The 23,354-nt window shown below is 35.1% G+C and overlaps 1 protein-coding gene across 16 annotated transcripts in view; it reads right to left on the bottom strand.

The window, feature by feature from the left end:
* The window catches only part of ERC2 (ELKS/RAB6-interacting/CAST family member 2), a 559,477-nt gene that overhangs the window by 391,464 nt on the left and 144,659 nt on the right, over nucleotides 1-23,354 (bottom strand). For all 16 annotated transcript variants that reach the window (XR_004405890.2, XR_004405889.2, XR_004405898.2 and 13 more), the window contains 2 exons: nucleotides 16,686-16,760; nucleotides 4,040-4,195 (listed from right to left, as the gene is read on the bottom strand). Coding sequence is in view for 2 of the 16 variants with exons in the window: in XM_032984316.2 (XP_032840207.1) it covers nucleotides 4,040-4,195; nucleotides 16,686-16,760 (231 nt within the window). In the remaining 14 variants the exon portion in view is untranslated. The remainder of the gene's footprint in view (nucleotides 1-4,039; nucleotides 4,196-16,685; nucleotides 16,761-23,354) is intronic.

Below are 23,354 nucleotides of genomic sequence, written 5' to 3' on the forward strand. Positions count from 1 at the left end.
CCATGAAAGATATGTTGAATAATCATGCTTTTAGCTGGTGCTCTATTAAAATAAAGTATAACAGTGAAAATGTACTATAAATTTTAATTTAAAAAAAATAGTATCAAAAATATGAAAGGCATAACAAGAAACCACACAACTTTCTAAATATGTTTTTAGACCCAGGTATATTTGCTTTTTTAAAATTCTGCATTATCTATTAGTGTGTAAAAGAAATTAAACAAGCATGAAATAAATTTCTGTCTCCAGCAGATGTGCAAACATTTTCACTTTGCTATATCTTAAGTGGTGTGGAAGACAAGCAGTCATGATTCAATGAGATCTCCTGATGTCAGTACAAAAAAAGACAAAGGCAAAAACTTTTTTGTACTTTATAAAGACTACAATGAAGATAACCTACAAGTCTGGGTATAAGTGCTGTAGCATCTAAAAACTCCAGGTTTGTCCTGTGATCCTGACCTTCCCACTATCTCACATATTTCATATGTGTACTTTGTCTGTCACCACTTTTTCAACATTGCCCAATGTGATGTTGCTTCACATCCTTTTCTGAAACCCTAGTTCCTTTGTCTTCCTTCTCAATTTATGATTCTGTCACCTCCCACAATTTCATTTCCTTAGATATTAGCATTTCTAGAAAATCATTATCCTTTTTCTTACATTATTATTTTACACACCAAAATCTTACATGAAATTATATAGAGTAACTGGTAAACAAAGAAAAGAAAACAATCAATCAGAGCTTTTCCTATTAATATTGCATATTAAAATCAACAGGCTAAATCTTTATGTAAATAATTCCATTAAATTAAACTATGCTGATTTATGCACCATAAGGATGTGGTCTTTTACGACAAATAACAACTGCTTTTTAAAGTGAAGGAATTAAGTGAAGAAAAAACAGTAGCAATGCAAATGAAGTGGCTGCATACAGTAGATTCTGTATGCAGAGTCTTAAACTACTTAAATTCCACAGTGCAAACTCACACCTGAAAAAATGCATCAGTGTTCCTTTAAGTATCTGTCTGCTAGCCAAAGCACAAACTCTAGTAAGAGAAGGAAGTATTGCAAAGCAGATATTATTTTTTAAAATGCGTATCATTCTATATGTTTTATTCATATCCCTAATGAAGATATTTGAAGCTTCATATCCCTTAGTCATGAAAACTTTAAGATTTGTGTTGACAATTTCTGTGTCATGTGAGTGATGGCAATTTTTGTCCCATTCAAAACAGAGCAAGGAGACTCCTTAACAAGTGGGCAAGGTTAAAAAAAAAATCTAAGCAAGTTTTCTTTCTCATTTCTACAACTTCTATATAACTGCAGGTCAAAATAAATAAGACCCTATATATTTGGAAGGGCTGAATATTACTAAGAATTAGTTAAGAAAAGAAACACTACCCAACATTCTCTGCCACTTACATACAATAAATAATATTCAGTACTGGCCTCCATTTAATACCTTCCCATTTATTTAGATCAAGAACAGATCTAAAACAAGTTATACTTCAAGAATAAATGTGAAGTATTAAGAGCTTTATAGCACCTAAGATTGTTAACTATGAAAAGAGTTTTGTTCTGCTCTTCACCATCTGTCAAGACTCCTGTTTATCAGAATTTATCAACAATCTCAGGTTCAACAGATCAGGTATAATAAGATCCATTTGCTGACAGCTACATAAATACTTTTTCACCTTTAAAGATTCTCAGATGAATGACAAAAATACTATCTCCTGCTGCAAATCTCAATTTTAAGTGGAAGAAAAGGACTGGTGAAAGAAAACAGACAAAGTTTCATCAGAATGGCATTTATCAAAGATCAGAAGATTGTGACAAAACAAGGCATGTTTAACAGTCTTCTCATTCATCTGCTTTCTGTGCCACAGAAACATACTGAAGATTTTCCTCTCAAAAACATTAGAAAATTGTTAACAAAATACTAGGCTTTGTAAATTATTTTTATACCAACAGATTTTCTGAAATGTATTAGGAGTTTTGCTGTAAATTATTAAAACTGCTAAAATTAACAATGTTCAAATAGGCAAAATAATTTTCCTGATAATAATGCTACTTAGGAACTTTAGCTACTTTTCAGTAGCTTAGAGCTACTTTTTTCAACAGAATAAATATATATTATTTGAAAATTTTAATTTTTTTTTAATATGTCTGGATTAATTTCGCATGAGCACTAACACTTCCATTTCTTCTGTAGCACACACCGCCAGGAGAAGATAAAAATATGTCCCACATCCCAAGACACCAACATATCCTGTGATGTAATTTACAAGATACTACAGTCTCCAAACTGGGAGACAGTAACAGCTCTTCTGAGATTAAAAAATCTTTATTATCCAGTACTACACAGTGGTGAATTTTCTTACTGCTATACTCACTGTGGAATTCAGACAAAGTAAAAGCATCTTGTCAAAAAGATAATGAAGGTCTAAATTTATGCAAGAAAACAGAAAATCAGAGACCTCAGATTCTCCAGAAGGTGCTGACACCATTCCATTCTCTGACCACAGACAGGCTGCATACTTTCTCTGAATCTCAGCTTGTCCAACTCCTTCAGAGTGGTAACGATATTTATCTACCCAATATTGTCAACTTTGTACTTAAACAGCAACACTGCTAAGTATATTTAGCATCAACAGACAATGCTAGGCAGAGAACTACACCTTAAGCCAACTAACTCCTACATTTTTTTCTTTACATGGCCTCTAAAGCAATAGTACCAGCTCCTTCTCAAGCAGTTTTTTCAGAGCTTCAAGTAAACAGTTCAGAACAAGTGAACCAATCCATCTCATTTCCCTAGAATTTCACATACACAAAAAAACCTAAATATTAAACAGAATAAGAACCCAAACAAATAACTAGGATGAAAATACTTTTAAAATAAAGTAGAGATTTCATAATGATCATGACTACTAGGGTTGTTTGCCTAGATTTTATTCTGGCATTATGGTCAATTTTTTAACATCATTGCAAGAAATGAGATAGCTGATTTTCCTCTTCAGTGTTTCCACTTCAGGCTGCTGTGACTTGTTTTGCCCCATCTTAGTTTAGCTTATAAATAATACCAAAAAATACTACTCCCAAAACTTATTTATTGAGAATGGGATCATCAGCTTTAGTCTCCATAATTTCAATTTTTCTTCTTTTTATTGAGTGCTGTAACTTGATATTTTATCTCTTCATAAACAAAACTCATTCAATGTAGAGATCTGGGAATAAACCAGCACAAACTGTAATATTATATATATTTATTCCAATTTTTAAGGCAATTATAAAATTATCATAAAAGAAATATTACAGTTCACAATAAAAACTATTTGGAGTTTTACCTATCCAGCACCTGAGTACACCAAAATGAAAGGAGGTAAAAAGACCATCTGGGGCAACAATTTAGACATCAAGCTTTACTTCTGATGTATTTTAAAATAATCAACAAACATACAGTTTTGTGAGCTTGATACCAAGATATGTGTTACATCACTACACATTTATTATCGGCTTGTGGTCAATTCATAATTATCTATGTACAATAATATGAAAAGAAAGGTACTATGCAGGAACAAAGTCATCAATTTGCAAGTCTTTAAAATACTAGAAGACTAAAATTTGGCATGAACTATGGAACAGCAGTCCTTACTGTAAAACTACAATCAAATCCAGAAAAAAATGCACAATTGAAGTTGTGCCAAAATGGAGCAAGACAAAATTACAAACTAATACAAAAAGCCAGCATTAAAACACCATGCACAAGAAAGGGAAAAGGGAACATGTTATAGACTCAGGATTGTAGTAGCCTCTGCAAAAGTGGTGAAATACCCTCTTCCTTACCTTTTCCTAAGTCAAAACATTAACACATTTTTATTTATCCAAAATGCTTCACTCCTCCATAGCTACTGAGTATTGAATTGTAGAGATTTACCAAAAAAAATACATGCTGAGAGCTGCTTGTGTTGAAAAGGGTCAAGTTAAAACTTTTGATTCCATTATTTAAACAGCATTAAGCTATTTTATTAATAGATCTTACCTTATTTTTCATGAACTTTGAGTGACTCTTGTAAACTTCTATTTGTTTGATTTCTTCTTCTCGGTCCTCTGTATTCAGAACTCCATTTGTCTTTAACATCTGTATCTCATCTTCAAGATCTCTTATATTGCGCTCAAGTGAAGCTATTTTTGTATCCTAAGTTATTATATAAAAAAAAAAAAAAGGTACTGAAATTTATATTAAACATTTATTAAAGCGTAACAGAAGTATATCTGTATTTGCATAAATATTACATAGTAAGATAGCAAAAATAGACAGTACAAATACAGATTGTACATACTGCCATAAACCAAAAGTAATTCTATTGATTTTGGCTTAAAGAAATGCAGAATTTAGACCTCTTTCACCACCAGAAAAAAATATACAATGCTATGTTCTGTTGCATAGTTTGTAGAGAATACATTCTGGTCAAAATTTCATCTTCATTCCTACACAGTTAGGGATGAAGGGAGAATGGAAGATGCCCTATTTTCAACGCATACATAACATACCTTGTTTGCTTTGCTAACCATCTAGGACTGACTATTCTTCCAAGCTTTTAAACACAAAGCTTAGCCTAGGGAGGCCAGTGCACCATCATTGCAAGACAACAGGACACTTCATTATGTGACTCAGCCTGAGGCTGTTTCACTATTTCCATAGAGTTATGCCTTCTGTCAAAAGGAAGAAAGGTTGTCTTCTCATACACTTTTCTCCACTAATTCAGCCACATCACTAAAAGGAGATTTAGCACTTTTTATTATGAGGTCCAAATAAACAAAAACACAACCACTAAAAGATTTCTACATCACAGCCAATAGCTGCCATGTGGGCCAGCACAGCACTGAAAACACCCAGTGAATTTTTGTTGTTGTTGCCAGTCATTTGAAAATGGACTAAATCTCTTCAGTGTGATTCAGAAAGATTAAAAAAGTGATTACACAAACCTCACATAATTTTTTGTTTACAAGAGTATTGCAAAATTACTCATTAGGACATTTGGTTTAGGCCCTATTTGCAGATGTTTATTAAGAAACTGAAATTGTGATTCAGATTGTCAGTAAATGAGTTCAAGAATGTGAAGGAGCAACCACCCATCAAAAATCAGATATCAATAAAGGAGGTCACTAATAAAAAAAAAAATAAAAATCAACCAACCAACCAACCTCACAACCTGATTCAGTAAGATCAGGATATTAACCTAGAAAGCTAATTTGGGAAAAAATAAAAATTGAATTGATCCTCTAACCAGGACAAGATAAGCTTGATTCACTCTGCTTAACTACAATGTTGTTTCTGTTTCTTTTTTCAAAATTAGTTCTCTTTTCTTCAGCTCTAGGCTGCCTAAAAGCAAGCAATACCAGAGCTTCTGTAATACCTTTTCTCACAAGACTGCTTGGCAAACATTGCGATTTAAGACACAGGATATTCAGACGAAGTTCAAAAAAACATCTGAACTTTTGGTACTAAAGCAAAAATGAAAGATTCTTTTTGAGATTTAGCAATCACTGTTACAAATCCATACAGAATTAAAGCTGTGTAAGGACTAAACAATGTCATTTAAACGACACTATCGTTCCTCTAACATTTTAGCTTTTATCTTTACAGCCAATAATAAGTCTCAGACTGGAAGAAATTTTCTTTTATTATCTTCTTATTTCTTAGACTGGTTAAATTAATAGAAGTTTTTGAATGGGAAATACTTTAACTACTTAGTTTGCAGTGCCAAAAGCTGTTCATAAACAAGTAAAAATATTCATAGTCTGAAATTCTGGATGTTTTCCAACGTCTGACAGGATAAGTATTGATAATATGAAATGAAAGTTTGTACTTTCCTTGCAATTTTCCTTCCCAGAGAAATTCTACTTAAAAATACAATAACATGATATAATTTATAGTAACTTCAAGATTTTTCTCTCAGAAGCTGATGTTTTTTCACCAAACATGCTGGAGTGTATACGGGTATTTTTGACTGGAGTACCTGACCAGAATATCCTGAATATCTTTTATGCCTTCAACTAAGGAAATAAAGAACACTTATTCTCAGCAAATCCTATTCCTGTGTGGGACAACACATCTCAAAAAATGGTATTTACTGTAGTTAATAATACTACTCTTTTGTAAGGTAAATAAAAACTTATTTACCCACATCTTTTCCATTATTAGTGAGTCAAAAACAGTAATTCACACTATAGAAGCTATGTGAGAGGATTCTACTTGTGCATTGTGAAACAGTCCCACCAAAATTAGCATTTGAACTTCACAGCTTCTCTGCAAAATAATGTCACATGAACACACTTAATGAACCACAGAGAGATTTCCCATATATGTCCATTAATGGAAGTATTTAGGATACATAGTTTGCCTAGAAAAATACAATGTCATATTTGATAAATCATAGCACAGATTGACCCAATTAGAAGGTCTGCATAGAAATAATCTATCCACACTGTCTTCATAAAGTCAGAGCAATTGAGTTTAAATTCAAGTTCATCTGAACTACATAGGAAACAAGTATTTGCCTTACTCTTCAATGACAAGGTCTCTCAGACCTCTGTTGGTTCATGAAAGTGTTCAACCAACAGGACTATCAACAGTGAGGAATTAGTCAGGGCTTACTTGTGAGAACTCAACCCATACAAGTCCATGGGACTCAACAGGCTGCATCCAAGTGTGTTGTGATAACTGCCTGATGTCCTTGCAAGACGTCTCCCTACCATCTTCAAAAAAATCATGGAAATGGGTAGATCCCCAACAACTAGAGGAAGGCAAATATTGCACTTGTCATCAAGAAAAGACCAAAAGAACAAACCAGAGAACTACAGGATTGACAGCCTCAATTTGCTCCCTGGGGAAATTATGGTGAAGTCTTCTTGGATAGCATTTCTTATGAAGAAGGTAATCCGGAACAATCAGTGGGGATGTACCACCAGTAAATCATGCCTGACTAACCCAACTGCCTTCTGTAACAGAATTATTAGATTTGTGGATGAAGAATGAACAGTGGGTGTCATTTACCTCAACTTTAGCAAGGCTTTGGACACTCTCCCATATTTTTGTATCGAAGTTAAGACATTGTGGTCTGGATGGGTAGACAACTAGCAAGGTAAACATTAGTTCTATGATCAGTCTTAGAGGGTAGTGATTAATAGGTTGTGCTCTACCTGGAAGCCAGTAAAAAGAGTACCATGGGGTCCATATTGGGAGCTGTTCTGTGTAATATCTTTATCAGTGACCCGAAAGAGGTGACAAGAGTGCCTGCTCACAAGGCCTGCAGATTACACCAAACTGGGAGACAAGTCAATATGCTCAAAGGCAGGGATGCTATCCAAAGGGACCCAGACAGACTGGATGAATGGGCAGACAAGCACCTTAGGAAATCCGACAAAAGATGAAAGCAAAGTCCTGCAGCTGGGAAGGAAGAACCCCTTGCAGCTCTACCAGGAAGGGACTAACTCCTTCAGGAGCAGCTCTGCTGAAAAAGACTTGAGGAACTTGGTGGACAGCAAACTTAACAGGAGCCAGCACTGTGACTTGGCAGCAAAGGCAGCAAATAGCATCCTGGGCTATATTAACATGAACACAGACAGTAAGTAGATCAAGTGAAGATATTATTGTCTTCTACTCAGCATTCATTAGACTTCGTCTAGAGTACTGCATCCAGTTTTAAGCCCCACAGTACAAGACAGACTTGATGAACTTGAATGAGTCCAGGGGTCCACCAAAAGGGCTGGGGGGCTTGACCTTGAGTATTTGCCCTCCAAGAAGTAGCAGAGGAAAGCGGGCTTGTTCAGCCTAGAGAAGAGAAGTCTTCAAGGGGGAACGTAAAAGTATTGTTGCAATACCTGCAAGTGTTATATTTTGAGTGCAAGCATTAGAGATGGCTGCCCAGAGAGGTGGAGTCATCCATCTCTGGAGGTTTTTCAAGATCTGACAGAACAAAGTCTTCATTGTATCTCTTCATTTGGGCTTTGCAATCATGTGACACAATATAGTGCAGGCAAATATTAATGAATTCCAATAAGGTAGAGAGAATATTCTTTCTCTGTCGTTGCTCCCACAGTAACTGTTGTACACTGATCTTATGCCTGAATGTCTGATGCCACTGAAATATGTTTAGCATTTCACTAGCAAACTATATTAAGATTTTTAGCACTCTTAATAATTAATGCCTTAGTAATTAATCACAAACTGCTTTGCAATATCATTAATTGTAGAAGCAGATGGCTGTTTCCCAAAAGTAGGGCTGACTTCCGTGCTTCTTTCATGGCTTTTCTCTTCTGCCAATAGTCAGCTGCATTGTTCATAAACAAAACAACATAAAAAATTAACTTTACAAGTCTTTATACGATCTAATTCCGTTTATTCATATGTAAACAAATTTACAACCAAACCCACTGAAAACATCGGAAAATCACGATACTATGATGGCAGCAAATAGTAGAACACAGAAATAACCTCATTCAAAACAGATAGTTGAAAATTAGTATCAGAGTAAAAGCACATTTCTTCTGTGAAAGACCATGCCATCACTGAGCAGTTTTGTTCAATCACACAATCAAAATGTAAATTAATAATAGCACTATACTGATACAAGTACATGTGTACCAGTTCAACCATACAAAGAGAATGGCTTTATAATGAACAGCAGGATAAGCACTTGCTTACAATCATACAAAGTGACCAGGACATATTGTGTGAACCAGAATCCTGATAAATACACAGTCAGCTCCCTTCCAGATACTTAAAAAGTCCAAAATACAAATTTTCACTTATAAAAAAAAAAAAAAATAGTCATAAGATGATGAGGGGAGGAAGGGGAGAAAGAAAAAAAAAAGACTTGTCAAATTTTGCCTACTGCTAATACTGTGGAAATGCATCTAGACTGATGCTGAATGTAGATTCATTCACTTGCATCACACGGTGATATACTACTTTTCACTGGCAGGTATGTTTCTGGGTTATACAACTATGCAAATACACTGTGGTTCCTGTCTGAAAGGTTTTTCATTGTGTTTTAATCCAGACAAAAGCTCAGTGATGTAAAAGGATGTAAAACTTTTCAATAAGAAATCTCAAGACAAATTTAAAATAGAAGTTGAGCAGAGCTATCTTCAATGACAGCAAACATACTTTCATGCCATATAGGCAAAGTAATGCACTTTGAAGGGGAATACCAAACCCGTGCATCTTAAAAGTTTCCAAAGTAACTGCATCCCCTTTCAAAAAAGGAGCTCCAGTCAAAAGAGAAAAAAGTGCCAGAGGAAACAAAAAAAAAACAAAAACAAAACAAAACAAAACAAAAAAAAACTTGGAATGTGAAACTTGCTGTTTCTTATCTTTTATCTCACTAGCTGTTTCTTTTCTGGAATATATCTGATACTGAAATGCTGATGATAATCTTAATCAGCAGCCCATATTTTCCTTCCTTAAAGGGTATGTTTAAATAGAAAGAGTCTTCCACCAAAAATCAATTAAAAAACACAAAGGAGCTGACTAGGGATGCAACTTTAAAATAAAACAAACCCAACAAAAAAACCACCACATGAACACACCACCACCTCCCCTCCATTCTGAAAGACTTCCAAACAGCTTTTAGGTTATATGCCTATATCTAATGTAATTGTGGATTTGGGGTTTTGAATAACAGCTTTTCAAGTTACAGGTAAAATGCAACTTAAATTACTTAGTATGTCAGTCTAACATTATTAACATGACAGACATCCAAAAGTAGAATCCTAAAAATTATATTCATATTTATCCATGGAATCAGCATTACTCGTATCATAGAGCAAAGGATGTACAAATGATCTTAAAAAATAATCTTTCTATTAAATGGCCAGCCCTTCTCATGAAAGAAAATAAATATTTTTAAGTTAACTGTTCTATTCACAAAACATGTTTCCATAAACTTTTTTTTTAAAGAAGAAAGTAAAATAAAAGGTCAAGACAGAATGAAAAAAAGAAGGGGAAAGAATTCTCATTAAATCTTATCATTTGGAGAAATTGGATGAAAAGAAAAACACTGAAACAGAAAAGTTTTAAAAGCTATCAAGGCTTACACACAACAATAAATTATCGTAGCTCTCACAGATATTACCATCAAATCAGCTTGTTCTGTCAGACTTCATTTTAGAAATTTTCTACTCCTATTATTGAAGATAAAAGAAAACCCTAAGCTTCACTGCATTTTAGAATGATTTTGCACTAAAATATATTAGTGATTACATGACCTGTTATGACATCTCATCTGGGAGTAGCCCTCATCAAATCTCTCCAGCTAAGTCTTTAAGAGTCTGGCTTTTTGTACTGCATTCATATTTTACATGCTTGCAAATATAACATGGCAGAAATAATTCACAGCACAGCCTGTTACAGTCTTTAGAAGATTTATACATCACAGAGTAACATTTAAGCTTTATGAGAAATACCTAACATAACTTTTGGAAGCATTTTCTGTACTTCTACTTTATCACAAGTTTGAACTCTCCAAGGAAAAGTTTATTTTTAATCAAACTCTGCATACTGTGATTACAGCTGTGAAAAAATGAGTTTTTCTATCTCTAGAAAAATTGTCAGTCAGATTTGTATTAACTTTTTACTGGAACAGAAACCAGAAATTTCATGAATTTTGAAGACTAAAATCTGTTTCTGAATAATTTATCAAAAACATCAGTGGTGACAAAACAGAAGGGAAGCCAGACATCACCTTTGTTCACAGAATGTTCAAGGAGTCAAAGATACTGTTTCCTTAAGTATAAACAATACAGGACCAGCAATTCTGCAAATACACCAGACAGGCTGCTGGCTTGCTGATGTAACCTGAAAGCTTTCCTGTCTGGACAACTGCTAGAAAGTGAGGAACTTTGCAGGTCAAAGATAATAGAGACAGCCTAGAGCTCCCAGTGCGTACCGCCACAAGGGAGCTGGGTAGACTTACAGGATTGATAGAAAGTTAGATAGCTTTGCTTTCACTGAAAGTTTTGACAGAACAGCCACATTCCCATAAAAAACTTCTGATTCAGCTGAAGCAGCGTTTTCCCACAGAAAACTTCAATTGGAAAACTTTCAACCAGCTCTTGTTGTGGCACAGGGTCTGGCAATCTTTAAGAAACTGAAATAGGAACAGATGCAGTATTTCCTTCAAACCTCTAAGACTTATATGCATTAGCAGCATTCTAAAAAACTGTGTGGGTCTGTGTTGAATCACAAAGATTCCGCTGCAGTAATATTAAGGAAGCAGCTCAGTATTAAATGGTACTAATAAACATCTTTGGAGTTCTACAACAATGCAACATTTGTGAGGTTTTCCCAGTCAGGCCCTCTAAATCTGTTAAAAGATGTAAGATTATATAGCAGGATTTGTGATATAGATCAGGGTACTCACCCTAATCTATCCCCTCCTTCCAGCAGTAACCAATATTTCTTCCTCATCTCCTTTATTAAAATAGGGTTGCAGATATTCTGAGAGAGGTTAGAGCTATTTCTTATGCTGGACCTAGCAGAAATCTATCTCTCTTGGAATATGAAACAATTAGTATGTGTCCTGATGCTGAAGAAAATAATATTCCACAATGGAAAGGAGACTAACTCTACAAATGAGTTTCTATAATAATGATTCATGAATCTTACATATCCAGTCCTTACAACAAGAGTGCTATATTATATTTCCAGAACACTCTGGGGGAGGGGAAAGGCAAAACATTTGTAAATAATGCAGCACTACAGTCTGTCTTACAACATCATTTCAAATACCTGATAGATTTAAACTGTCTGTAAAAAATCTTGTTTGTAGGGCATTCAACAAGCAATCAGAAGCAAATATTTGAAACCTAACATTTAATAAAACTTGCACTTAGATGCACATATGCACACATGCTATCAACAGACCATATACAACTACTCTTACTATACATTTTTTTTAACTTTGTCAATTTAATACAGAGAATATTCAGGTTTATTTTTGAAGACAAGGGAAAGTGAAAGTTCATGCAATCTTAACAAGAGATTGTCGCACTGCAAACACACACACTTTTGTAGAACCAAACCCATACCTGAAATATCAAAGCTGGATCAATACATAAAGAGGGCTCTTTCTGCAAGTAAGGTAAACCACAAATAGTTTCATTTACTGTATATCTTATAATTTTTAAAGACTTTTTAATTCTTGTTGCTGACTATGTATTTTTCAGGACAGTCAATACTCTATACTTAGGATGATCTTTATGCCATATCTGTATGCAACTCATTTCTGATTTTTCTGTCTCAAATAATATAACTGGCTTAAGTTTGGAACTGTCTGAACTAGACTGTAGAATCATAGAATAGGCTTGGAAGGGACCTTAAAGATCATCCAGTTCCAACCCTCCTGCCACACATCCCACCTTCCACTAGACCAGGTTGCTCCCAGCCCTGTCCAACCTGGCCTTGAACCCTTCCAGGGAGGGGGCAGCCACAGCTTTTCTGGGCAACATGTGCCAGTGTCTCACCATCCTCATCATAAAAAATCTTGTCCTTATGTCCAATCTGAGTCCAATCTAAGTCTACCCTTTTTCAGTTTAAAACCATTGCCCCTTGTCATATCAGAACAGGCCCTACTAAAAAGTCTGTTCCCATGTTTCTTATACGCTAACTTTAAGTATTTAAAGGCTGCAAGAAGGTCTCTGAAGAGCCTTCTCTTCTACTGGCCAAACAACCTCCACCTCTCTCGGCCTTTCCTTGCAGGATAGGTGTTCCAGCCTTTGGATCATTTTTGTGGCCCTCCTCTGGACTTGCTCCAACAAGTCCATGTCTTTCTTGTACTGGGGACCTCAGAACAGAACACAATACTCCAGGTGGGGCCTCACAAAAGATGAGCAAGATTCATGTGCTCAGGAGTACTTCTTATTGAAAGAATTAAATGAAAAGTGTGTTTCCTTTTATTCTTTTTTATTATATTAATCAGTGGTAATCTACTTCGGATGTCCCTGATATTCAACAACATCAGTGATTTGACATTGGCATTTGTCAGCACACGATATGCAAAGAAATATGCAAGGGTGAAATTGCAGTTAAATGAAAGGATTTCAATGTACCAGCTTTATTTTATGCTTAAACAGACAAATATTTAGGCATGACAAAAAAAAAAAAAAAAAAAGCTGGTTTATTACATATTTCTGCAGTCACAAAGTCAGAAACAAGCATTGCAACAAAACTAGACTGACTTTCTGTATAACAGAAGTCATAAAATTACATGAATGCTCTTAAACACACCGTATTTCAATGTGCATTTGCTACCTCCAGCTTCCACGCACCGTATTTTACAATATATTTGTTCTCATTTCTGGAGAAGATTTTTTTTTTTTTTTTTAATTAAGGTATCTCAGGTAGGTATCTACAGACCTTGATCTCTTTGCTCTGCCATTTCCTATTTGCTAAACTACACAAAATTAAGCTCCTAAAATCATTAATGGTTTGGTAATATTTTTCAACATTCTGGTGGCTCTTCTGTAAACACCACAAGCTCCATGATGTAACTCACTGTTTTGGGCAGATGTGCACTTCAAAATTTTTACCCCTTTACTAAATCCAGGATACAGACAATGTATCTAGTATGCCCCACTTTCCAGAGAATGAATCTCAGAGAGGATGGTGGAGGGCTGGGGGAACAAAACAAAACGATCTCTTGAAAGCAAGGTCTACAATGTGATTAAGCAAGTTTCAAAAAAAACAGGAGCTTGAGGGAATAACAGAAGCATGTGGGAAAAGAAAGCATACTGTCCTCCTACTGTCCTGTGACTTCTTTCCAGAAGCAGAAAGGGCTTCTGGAGAAGAAGGTCTGTTTCAGACAAGTGAACAGAAAGTAAAGAATATACGGGGAAAGAATAACAAAAAGAATGGGACATCTGGAAGCAAACATGTCTAAGAAGCAAAATCAGAAAGTTAGGAAAGGTCTGTGCAATGCATCTGTAAAGACGCTAGATATCTGAAAAGGAATAAATAAAGCAATAGAAACAGGAGTCAAGATATAGGATGTAAATTTTCTGTCTTTTTTGTTTGCCCCTTTTTTTTAGAAGTATACAGAAGATAGACACTGGTTGAGGAGACAACAGTTATACAGGAAATACAATTACTATAAGAAAAGGCAATTTGCAAAGTTTTCAGAGAGAAATTAAGAGCATGACAGGACAGGAAATTTAGTGCAGAATAAAAGATGTTTAGGAAAAAAAAAAAAACACATATGAGATGATAGGTAGGAGAAACGGGTATACTTCATTGTATGAAAGGGAGGCGTGACTGGAAAAAAGGACAGAAAGCATTCAGCAGTGGGAACAGATGGAAGAAAAACAGGGGAAAGAATAGAGGGATTTACAAAGGAGGGAAAGCTGCATCCTGGCAGAGCCTGGGGGATCCATGGAGGGGACTCGGACAAAAGCTAATGTGGCAAGGGGATGGAAGGGGTTGAGTGCGGTAAAGAGAAATGTATACTGTTTGGAGCCTCGTCATGGGGGAGTATATAGCCTCAGATTGCCATATTACAGGGTAATCCTCTCCCTCCTTCTACCCTCAACACTGCAGGGAAATTATTGCTTCAATGCTTGATCATTCAAAACAAATGTTCCACATTTTACAAAAAAAAAAATGCTGTCTGGATTAAGACAATTTAAATTTACTTGAAAACATTCCAAAGCTGGAACTTGTAATGAAAACTGCTGCTTAATCATGTGCATTTCAACATCTTACATTTGTCCCTTTTTCTTTTCAATATTAGGCCTATTTTAGACAGGGCAACCCCAAAGGATCTTGTGTTCATAGAAAAAGAAAGAACTGTGTGCCTCAGAGCCAAAAGGCAGCTTCGCATCAGAATGTTCCAGCAACACGATTACAACCTCACCCGTGACAAATGAAAGCCCTCTCTACAAAGATCAGATTTTTAAAAAGTGGAACATTACACCACACCCAACTCTCATGGGAAACAAGCAGAAAAGACTTTTCCTATCTTCAGGTACAGACACTGTCAGAGTGACTGCAACTACAGTCTCCACATGTGTTATGTCCCCTCCTGTCCCCAGTATTTTCAAAGAGTTTTGGTACAGGAAGAGGAATTGCAAATTATTTTTCAACATAACCTTTACATTGTTAATAGCCCACATGGAAGACCAGAAATTATTCTAACACACTATCTCGGTGACCTAAAAGTTTAAAATTTATAATTCTGAATTTTAATGGAAAGAAACAAGTTTCTCAGCCAGTATCCTACTTTCCCATATACTTCGGGTAACAAATTACTGCAAAAACACACGTTTTAGATTTCATACATAGATTTCTGAACTAGAATAAACAGGGAAGGTCCAAGGCAAATGCACATCAGAAGGTGGAATACTTAAATCAAAGTACCTTCTTTGTTACTCATATAATGCAAACTAATTATTATCTATTAAAAGGCAGATATGGTATTTCTGAAGTCCTGCTCCTGTTATAACTCTGTATTTACCGCAATGTTCAGACATGCTGAACTCATTTGCTCGTAACAGAAGTCACCGGCAAAATGAGGCCTTTAATTTGCACTTCCTTTTAAGACTGAAATGAAAGACCATCATTAATGAATTTCAGGAAGCATTGCCAACTCACAAATTATCTCAAGTCTCATGGTATTTTTCTGAAATATGTACATTCCAGACTCATGGAATTATGCAAAAATACCAGTTTTCACTTTTTAAATTATTATTTTTATCTTTTGTTATTGTGGTGAAAAAAGCCACAACACTTTAGTAATATTATATATCAAAAAGAGGAAATTAGATTCAGGACTAAGACAGGAGTTTCATCACATTTTGTCATATCATTCTGCTGATGCCATTAATATTTTCCTTAGGGTAGATATAAAATGATGGCCAAATAACCATCAACACATGTATTGTTTTTAAAGACCAAGAAGAAAAACATTTTAAATTGGCTTTGGACAGTTTGTGTTTGCTTCTGTTCTTCAGTTTATTCCACCTACTTTGGCTCACCTGAAACTCCCCCTGCCCTCCCCGAATCTTTTTAAACAGCAATATTCAGTTCTCATTCTTCAGCAACACTGAGCCTGATATTTTTAATCAAGTCTTATTAAGAAAACAGACTGGGAGAAAGAAATACTAATTATTCCCAGCTTCACAGCAAAATGAACTGAGAAGTAAAAGGAAGCATTTAATGATTCAATAGTAAAAGTTATTAATCACGGTGTTGTGGATTAACCCTGGTAGGCAGCTGGGTGTCACAGAGTCACTCATTCACTCCCCCCCAGTAGGATGGGGGAGATAATCAGAAGGGCAAAAGTGCAAACTCGTGGGTCAAGGTAAAGCAGTTTAATACATAAAACAAAGCTGCACATGCAAGCAAAGCAAATTATGGAATTCATTTACTACTTCCCATCAGCAGGCAGATGCTCAGTTATTTCCAGGAAAGAAGAGCAGAGTGGGAAACTGAGAAAGCTTTGATTCTGTGTAAGCACTGTTCAGCAGCAACTAAAACATCAGTGTGTTATCAACATTGTTTTGGTCCCAAATTCAAAACACAGAACCATACAGGGTGCTATGAGGAAAATTAACTCCATCCCAGCCATACCCCGTACACAAGTTCATGCTACAAAAATAATGTACAAGAAAACATGCAAAGACTATACCTTCATTTCAATAACTGTTTGAAGAGCCTTCGTCTTTGCTGGCTCAGGTTGAAGTTGAGTTCTTCTATGTAATTCCTGTGGAGGGACACGATAGAAATAAGCCTGACGACTCATCCTTCCATTACTTTAAACATTCATGTGAATTTATTATAACAAAACAAAAGTCTGGTGATTAGAAGCATTTAACTCCAAATGCTACAGGTGCTTCCCTCTCTGTAGTCCCTCTAGCATCACTGCAGTCCCTATCTTATATTACAGTCAACTCTGATGGCACATGCGCTATTTCTGAAACCACTATCAATAATTAATGTCAACGGTGACAAAGCCAGTAAGTAATTTCTTAGTCTAAATACAATGCTGCTGTTTCTGCCTAAGCATCAAAACTTAATTAATTCAATTGTGTTACTAATTCAAACACTGGTAAGTCATTTAAAATCTTTTACTGTAGTTTCATCTTAATTTTTCCTCTAATATCTGAATTATGCAATTTAAAGACATTGTATTTAAATTTGACATTTTAAGGATAATAATTATATAGTGGGTTGATGCAGCACCCTGTACAATAGCAATTACATTTCAGTTTTCACACTTTCATACTATTTTTTATGTATTTTAATACATTGGTAAAAGAAAAAATAAGTTGCATTAGTTAAAACATATAATTAACAGGATTAATATTGACTGGTCTTTATAAAAATGGAGTATGAAGGCAGCAGCACTTGGTCTCTTATAAAACACAGGAGTTGTATCTCGGTATGAGATCTCAACAAAAAACTCACATATCTACATAGAATAATGTAGAGCTGTAATGAAACATCATCATTTAAGAATTTGGTGATACTTATACTCTTCCCACAAACTGAGCAGTTTATTAGAAAACAAAAATGAAACAGGACAGACATAGTCCTCTTTCTAGTCCTTTAGAGTCCTTCCCCTGTAAAGGACAGGAATGCCATGGTAGATGTTTTTCTCTCCCTGTTCCCTCTACCCCAGTGCTCCACATACACACTTGAAAGAACTTCATAACCAGGACAAATACATTTCTGCCTGGTAGGCTGAGAGGCTAGGTTAATTCACCACAAAGACATTAGTTGACTCCAGAACCTGAGCTATTGTCCCTTCCCAATTGTGCCTCTCCCAGCTCACGTGCATAAATTCAGGGAGGGGGGGATGATCAAAAAAGCATAACACTGTGGGTGCTAATTACCTTTATTCCCATCTCTCAAATCCCCTTGAGTGAAGCAAACAGTGTACAACTTGACAATTGACAGACTAACAATCAAAGATATAATCAGCTATGGATTGTGCACATTTATTATCCTGCCCCTCCTCAGCCTATCCTAGCACATTTCTGCGTCTAGCCTATCTTATAACCCACAAGCTTAAAAGTCATAGCTTTTTATATTACAAACTATCAGTTTCTTGTTCTGTTTAGCAACAAGCATATTGCTTATCAATTACTTTGAAAAACAACCACTCTTTAAAGACTAAGTAGTAGGAGTGATTTAAGGCATGTTATTAAATTAAAATCTACTGATAATAAATGTCTTTATAGAATACATTCAAAAAATTGTGTGGCCTAGTATATTAAAATAACTGAAAGAGATAACTTAGTTGTGTGTGTTTCATTTAACTGAACAAAGATTGCTTAACTTGAAATGTAGTATATGACATCATATAATAACAAGCCACCCACCCTGAAATTGTCAGGTTTAGCATGCATTTTTGGTTAAAATAAAAGAAGCTGTCCATAGATAACAGAAAATTTTATGTATGCAGAAATGGATCAATACTTATGATCTGTAGGATTACAGTTAAGTAGCCAAGTTATGGTCAAATGGCTGGTATATCAAGACCATTTAGAACATACTAGTCTGACCTCATTTTTCAGCCTCCTCTGTTTGTTCATGAACTTAGCCTGCAAACTTCTAATGGCATGGGAAGTTCTTCATTCCTTGTTTGCACCATAGCTGACAGAAATACCTAAGTTAATGACTGAGGCTCTTAAGAACCCTGGTAATATAAAGAAGAAAGATTTGGATATACTCTGTCTTGCCTATTCTGTTTTGCCCACTCTGCTGTTTCCATAGAAGGGATGCACAAAAGCATAAAGGTTAGATTAACTGTTAAATTAAGATTCCGACCTGAAGTAGCCTATTGATATCTTGATAAACCACAGCACTGCCTGCAAGAGTCAGAGTAGGTACAAGTGTGTTTGAATGCATACCTAAAGTTAAGTAAGTCTGCATGCTTTTTTATTACACCAAATATACTGCAGATACACCTTCATATATTATTTAAACTACCTCTAACATACAGCAATGGTGAACTTCTAATTTCGCACTTGGCATTTACGAAGAAGTATATCTGAATTGTCTTTTTTCCTTGTTTTTCCTACATACAACTAACTCTCCACATTGTGAAAAGAGAGAATTCTTTGCAAATCACCTATACGGGGAAATCTCTCAATCACCACCATCTGTTTGTCTCAGATAAAGCAAGCACCTTCACTACACCAATGTTTTGAAAAACTGAGTATGTCATAGATTTGTCATACAGTTCTCCTACAAAAGTCATGGAAAAATAGTTGGCCAGTCATACCACTATCTGATCAGCAAAAATTACAGCTAATTCTAAGACCAGACTTTGCTCCCCAAGGCCACATAAACTGAGTTGGAATATAAACAGGATTCCACACATTACCGAGGGAGAGAAACCAGAGTTTCCACCCCCTTAGCCAAAGATGAATAGACTGCCAAAGATGAGTATTCCTAGATGTCTATCATAGCATGAAGCCTTGCCTCATAATACTTTTCCTGTTTGCTTTATGAATCAATCTGATGCTGGCTGACTTAGAAGCTTTTCTTCTCTATCCCTGATGGTAAAATGAAGCAGACCTTAGGATTCTGGAGAAGATCAGAAAATGACTCCCACTTTATTATTTTGTGTGGGTTTTCTTCCAATCAGATTTGCATGTTTGGAGACTCCCACAAGGCTCAGTTCTTGAATTTATGTTGTTCTATGTGTGCATTTTTTCTTTTGGGGTACCTGATTCAGGGATATACTTTTGGGGTACTGATTCAAGGTTACTACCACTTTATATGCATGATACATTATACTGATTGGTTTAGTATCGGAGGTCATCTGGAGGGTTTCAAATTTGCCTGAACAGCTAACCAAGAGATATTGTGAACATTTAATGAAGTCCTTATAGCCCAAGGAAACCAGAATTTTATCCATTACATCATTTTTGGAATGATGCTGCTTTGTCTTTTTAATTTCTTCTAATAAAAAGCCCAAGAAGCCTAATAAAAAAAATTAAAAACAAAAACAACAGAAAAAAAAAAAACTAAAAAAAAAAACAACACAAAAACACATCAAGGATAGTTTCTTGTAACCTGAACTGTGTTGAATGGAACTCTTGATACTTATATCCATTATAAAGTACTTGTGCCATCATCTCTGCAGCCATTAAGGTCAATATTAATAACCCCTCAGATATTTACTCATTTATGAAATTACATTTTCATTATATCCCCTATATGACATCTGCATCACTGCAACTGGTTATTGTCCTGAGTAACCATTTTGCACATACAAATTAATTACAAATCTGCATAACCAGATGCCCACACCTGGGATTTCATTATGATGTTTAGTTGTCAAGGTGACTGACACACCCACACAAAATTGGCAGGTAATCAGATCTTGTTCTTCACATTAAATTAACTCTCATATTATTTTCTTTTAGACCAAAATGAATCTTAAACCAAAGCTGGCAATTGCTTTCTCCTTCTACATGTTTCTGGGACAGTAGATTAGCATCTTGTGCTGGCCTCAAAAGTAATTTCAGCACAGTTTTACCACAGATTTAAATATAAAAAAATTCCAAGAGGGCACAGTTTATATTGCATACTTCCTAAAATAATGGTAGGAGATGAGTCCTGTTCTTTTGTTCAGAAATCGATAAAAAGTATCATTATTGACTGGTATTCGAAATCCACACTACATAGCATAGCCTGAACTTAATACTAATTAAAACCCAAACAAAACTGCCTTTTTATCCCAGCTTTATTAAAATACACCTCATCACTGGCTGCAGGAAAGTCACAGTGCTGCAAGCTGATCCTCCTTATATTCTGTTTCTGATGCATTTTATTAAGGTTGCTAAGACATCAGCGACTAGCTGAAACTCTTAAATAAAAGGCTACACACCAGTGCTGTTAATGCAGTTCAAGGTTCTACCTTCTATTTACATAAAACTGCCTAAAATAGCATAACACAAAATCCTAGAAAGGACTTTTTCAGAAAAGTAGGCAATTAGAGATTGGGTTAAGAAACTGCCAGTGAGTGCCTGCATTTCAACCAGTAAGCTTCTAATGATTAAAGAGCAGAAGGAAAATGGAATCGTAAACCAGAAGATTTTTAAAAATTAATACAAAATTCGAGATGTATAAAAATAAAGACATAATAGGAACCAAGACATCAGAATCAAATGACCATTGGAAGAAGAAATACAGATGATTAAAGATGGCAGCAACTATACCTAAGGCAATGTAAACATAGGCATAAGAAACCACTGTGTCAGTAAATCTAACTTCTTGTATTCCTAGGTAAAATGTACAAATCTGTAAATCACAGCAGGCAATCATATAAGAGCTGCTAGTTCTCTCAAACACCTCAAAGCAGACTGCTTCCATTCTCCTGAAAAAGAAAGCCTTGGTATTGCTTCTACAAGATCAGCGAGTCTGAACTTTAAAATTTAAATGAGCGGTATATTAATATTTTGATCAATTATTTCATTCAAGTAAAAGCACAGCCAATTACCTAAAGTGTCTAAACAGTAGTGTTTCTTCAGTCAACAATACTATTAGAAAGACTGATCAAATTCTGTTTAACCAGAATACTAATGTAACATACAGGAATTAATTTATTCTTAACATATAAGCTTATCTTCTCTTTCTATTTTCTAACTCTTCATAGCTGCCCCAAGCCAAAATGGTCTCATAGTTATTTAGATGAAAGTATATTTAAGAAATCCTGATCAAACTGTTTTTCTTTCTGAAAACCATAAACTGACAACACCGAAAATTTCTGTGTCTGTCTCCAGTGTGTAGGAAAAAAAAGCCCTACGCTTAGGAAGGATTCAAAAAATCAGTTTGACATTGGTCGTATTTTAAAAACCCACTACCATATGTGTTTGAACTCTGTGAGAATCTGTTAAAGAAATTTTGTTAAATCCCAACAAATTTTATAGTTTGAAGAAATGAAAATGTGGATACAAGCATATGAAATTATAAATTATGGGAAACTATAAAGAGCTGATAGCTATAGGACTTTTGTACTAGAGAAAGTGTTTCTTTGTGAATTAGGTGTATTTAAAGTTAGTAAATTCTCACAGTTAAGCAAAATACTCAGATGCATGCCTAAATCTCTCTTCATTTAGCATTTTCAAATAAATAAGCAAATATGAGTTTTGATAAGTACAGGAGAAATTGCATGAATTAGGCACCACCAAACAACTATAAAACAAAGATCAATAGTCTATCACCGCAGACAAGTCCAGCTATAACCTAATTGGCCTCAGTATTACTCTTGAACAACGATTCTGACACCGCTCCTGGACTACATTAGAAAATTTCAGTGTGTGAAGAAGGGTAGGAGGGAGGAAGGAGGAGTTTTTACACCAGATTAAAACCACTATATATTGAACCACAAGCCAAAATATTTCTTTATAATGACCATACTTCTATCTATTCCTGAATTCATGCATAAAAGAAGAACTTACATGTTTTAACAACATGCCTAAAGACAGACTATAAGGAAAAATGATGTGAGCATTAAGAAACTCCACTTTTCTTTGACTTGAATGTCAAAAACACCTTTAGCAACCATGCATGTTGTCATACTGGAAGAGTGTCCTCTGGCAAGAGACCACATATAAAAAGTTTCAAGTGAAAAGGCAATTTGTGTATGGAGCTTGAAATGCATGTGGGACAATTTAGTTTCTAATTGAAAGCACATAGGATGTTTCCTGAAAGGAGCTACTGAAACTCTACTTTCACTAAAATTCTTGAAAATTTATTTATTTTCTTTGTAGAATGAACAAAATGTCTAGAGGATCATTTATTTTTTTGTCCAGTATCATTATTTTTTTTTCCTCTTACCAAAATTACTTCTCCAAAGTTAAGAAAAGGGAAAAGTTATTGCTACACAAATATCTTCAGAGGAAGAAACTTGACGATAAACAGTTTTCTCTCTTTTCCCATCCTAATTTTATTTAAAAACCCAGAACAAAACTCCTAAGTGGATGCAAGTAAAGGAAGCCCATATATTTGTTTTTAGGGGTAGTCAATTAGGATCAGAAAATAAAAGTTCCAGTCATTGCTTACACTTATGCAGTAACGTAGAATCCTTATCATAACAAATCCTTTATGTAATCCATAGTGTTTAAGAAAACCATTATCCAACAAATCCACGATTTTAGAATTTTCACCCTCCAAAACTGTTTATTTATTCCTTCCTCTTTGTAAGTTTAAACACACAAAGAATTTTTTTAATAAGGCAGAAAAAGAAAGAAATATCATATCAGTTTTACAATAAGTGTAACACAATACAAACCATGGAGTAATACTAGAATTCTACCTTAGAGTGTAAGTAAGAGTAGAC

The sequence above is a fragment of the Tyto alba genome, unplaced genomic scaffold (assembly GCF_018691265.1).
Source record: "Tyto alba isolate M040663 unplaced genomic scaffold, T.alba_DEE_v4.0 Super-Scaffold_3, whole genome shotgun sequence".
NCBI lineage: Eukaryota > Metazoa > Chordata > Aves > Strigiformes > Tytonidae > Tyto > Tyto alba.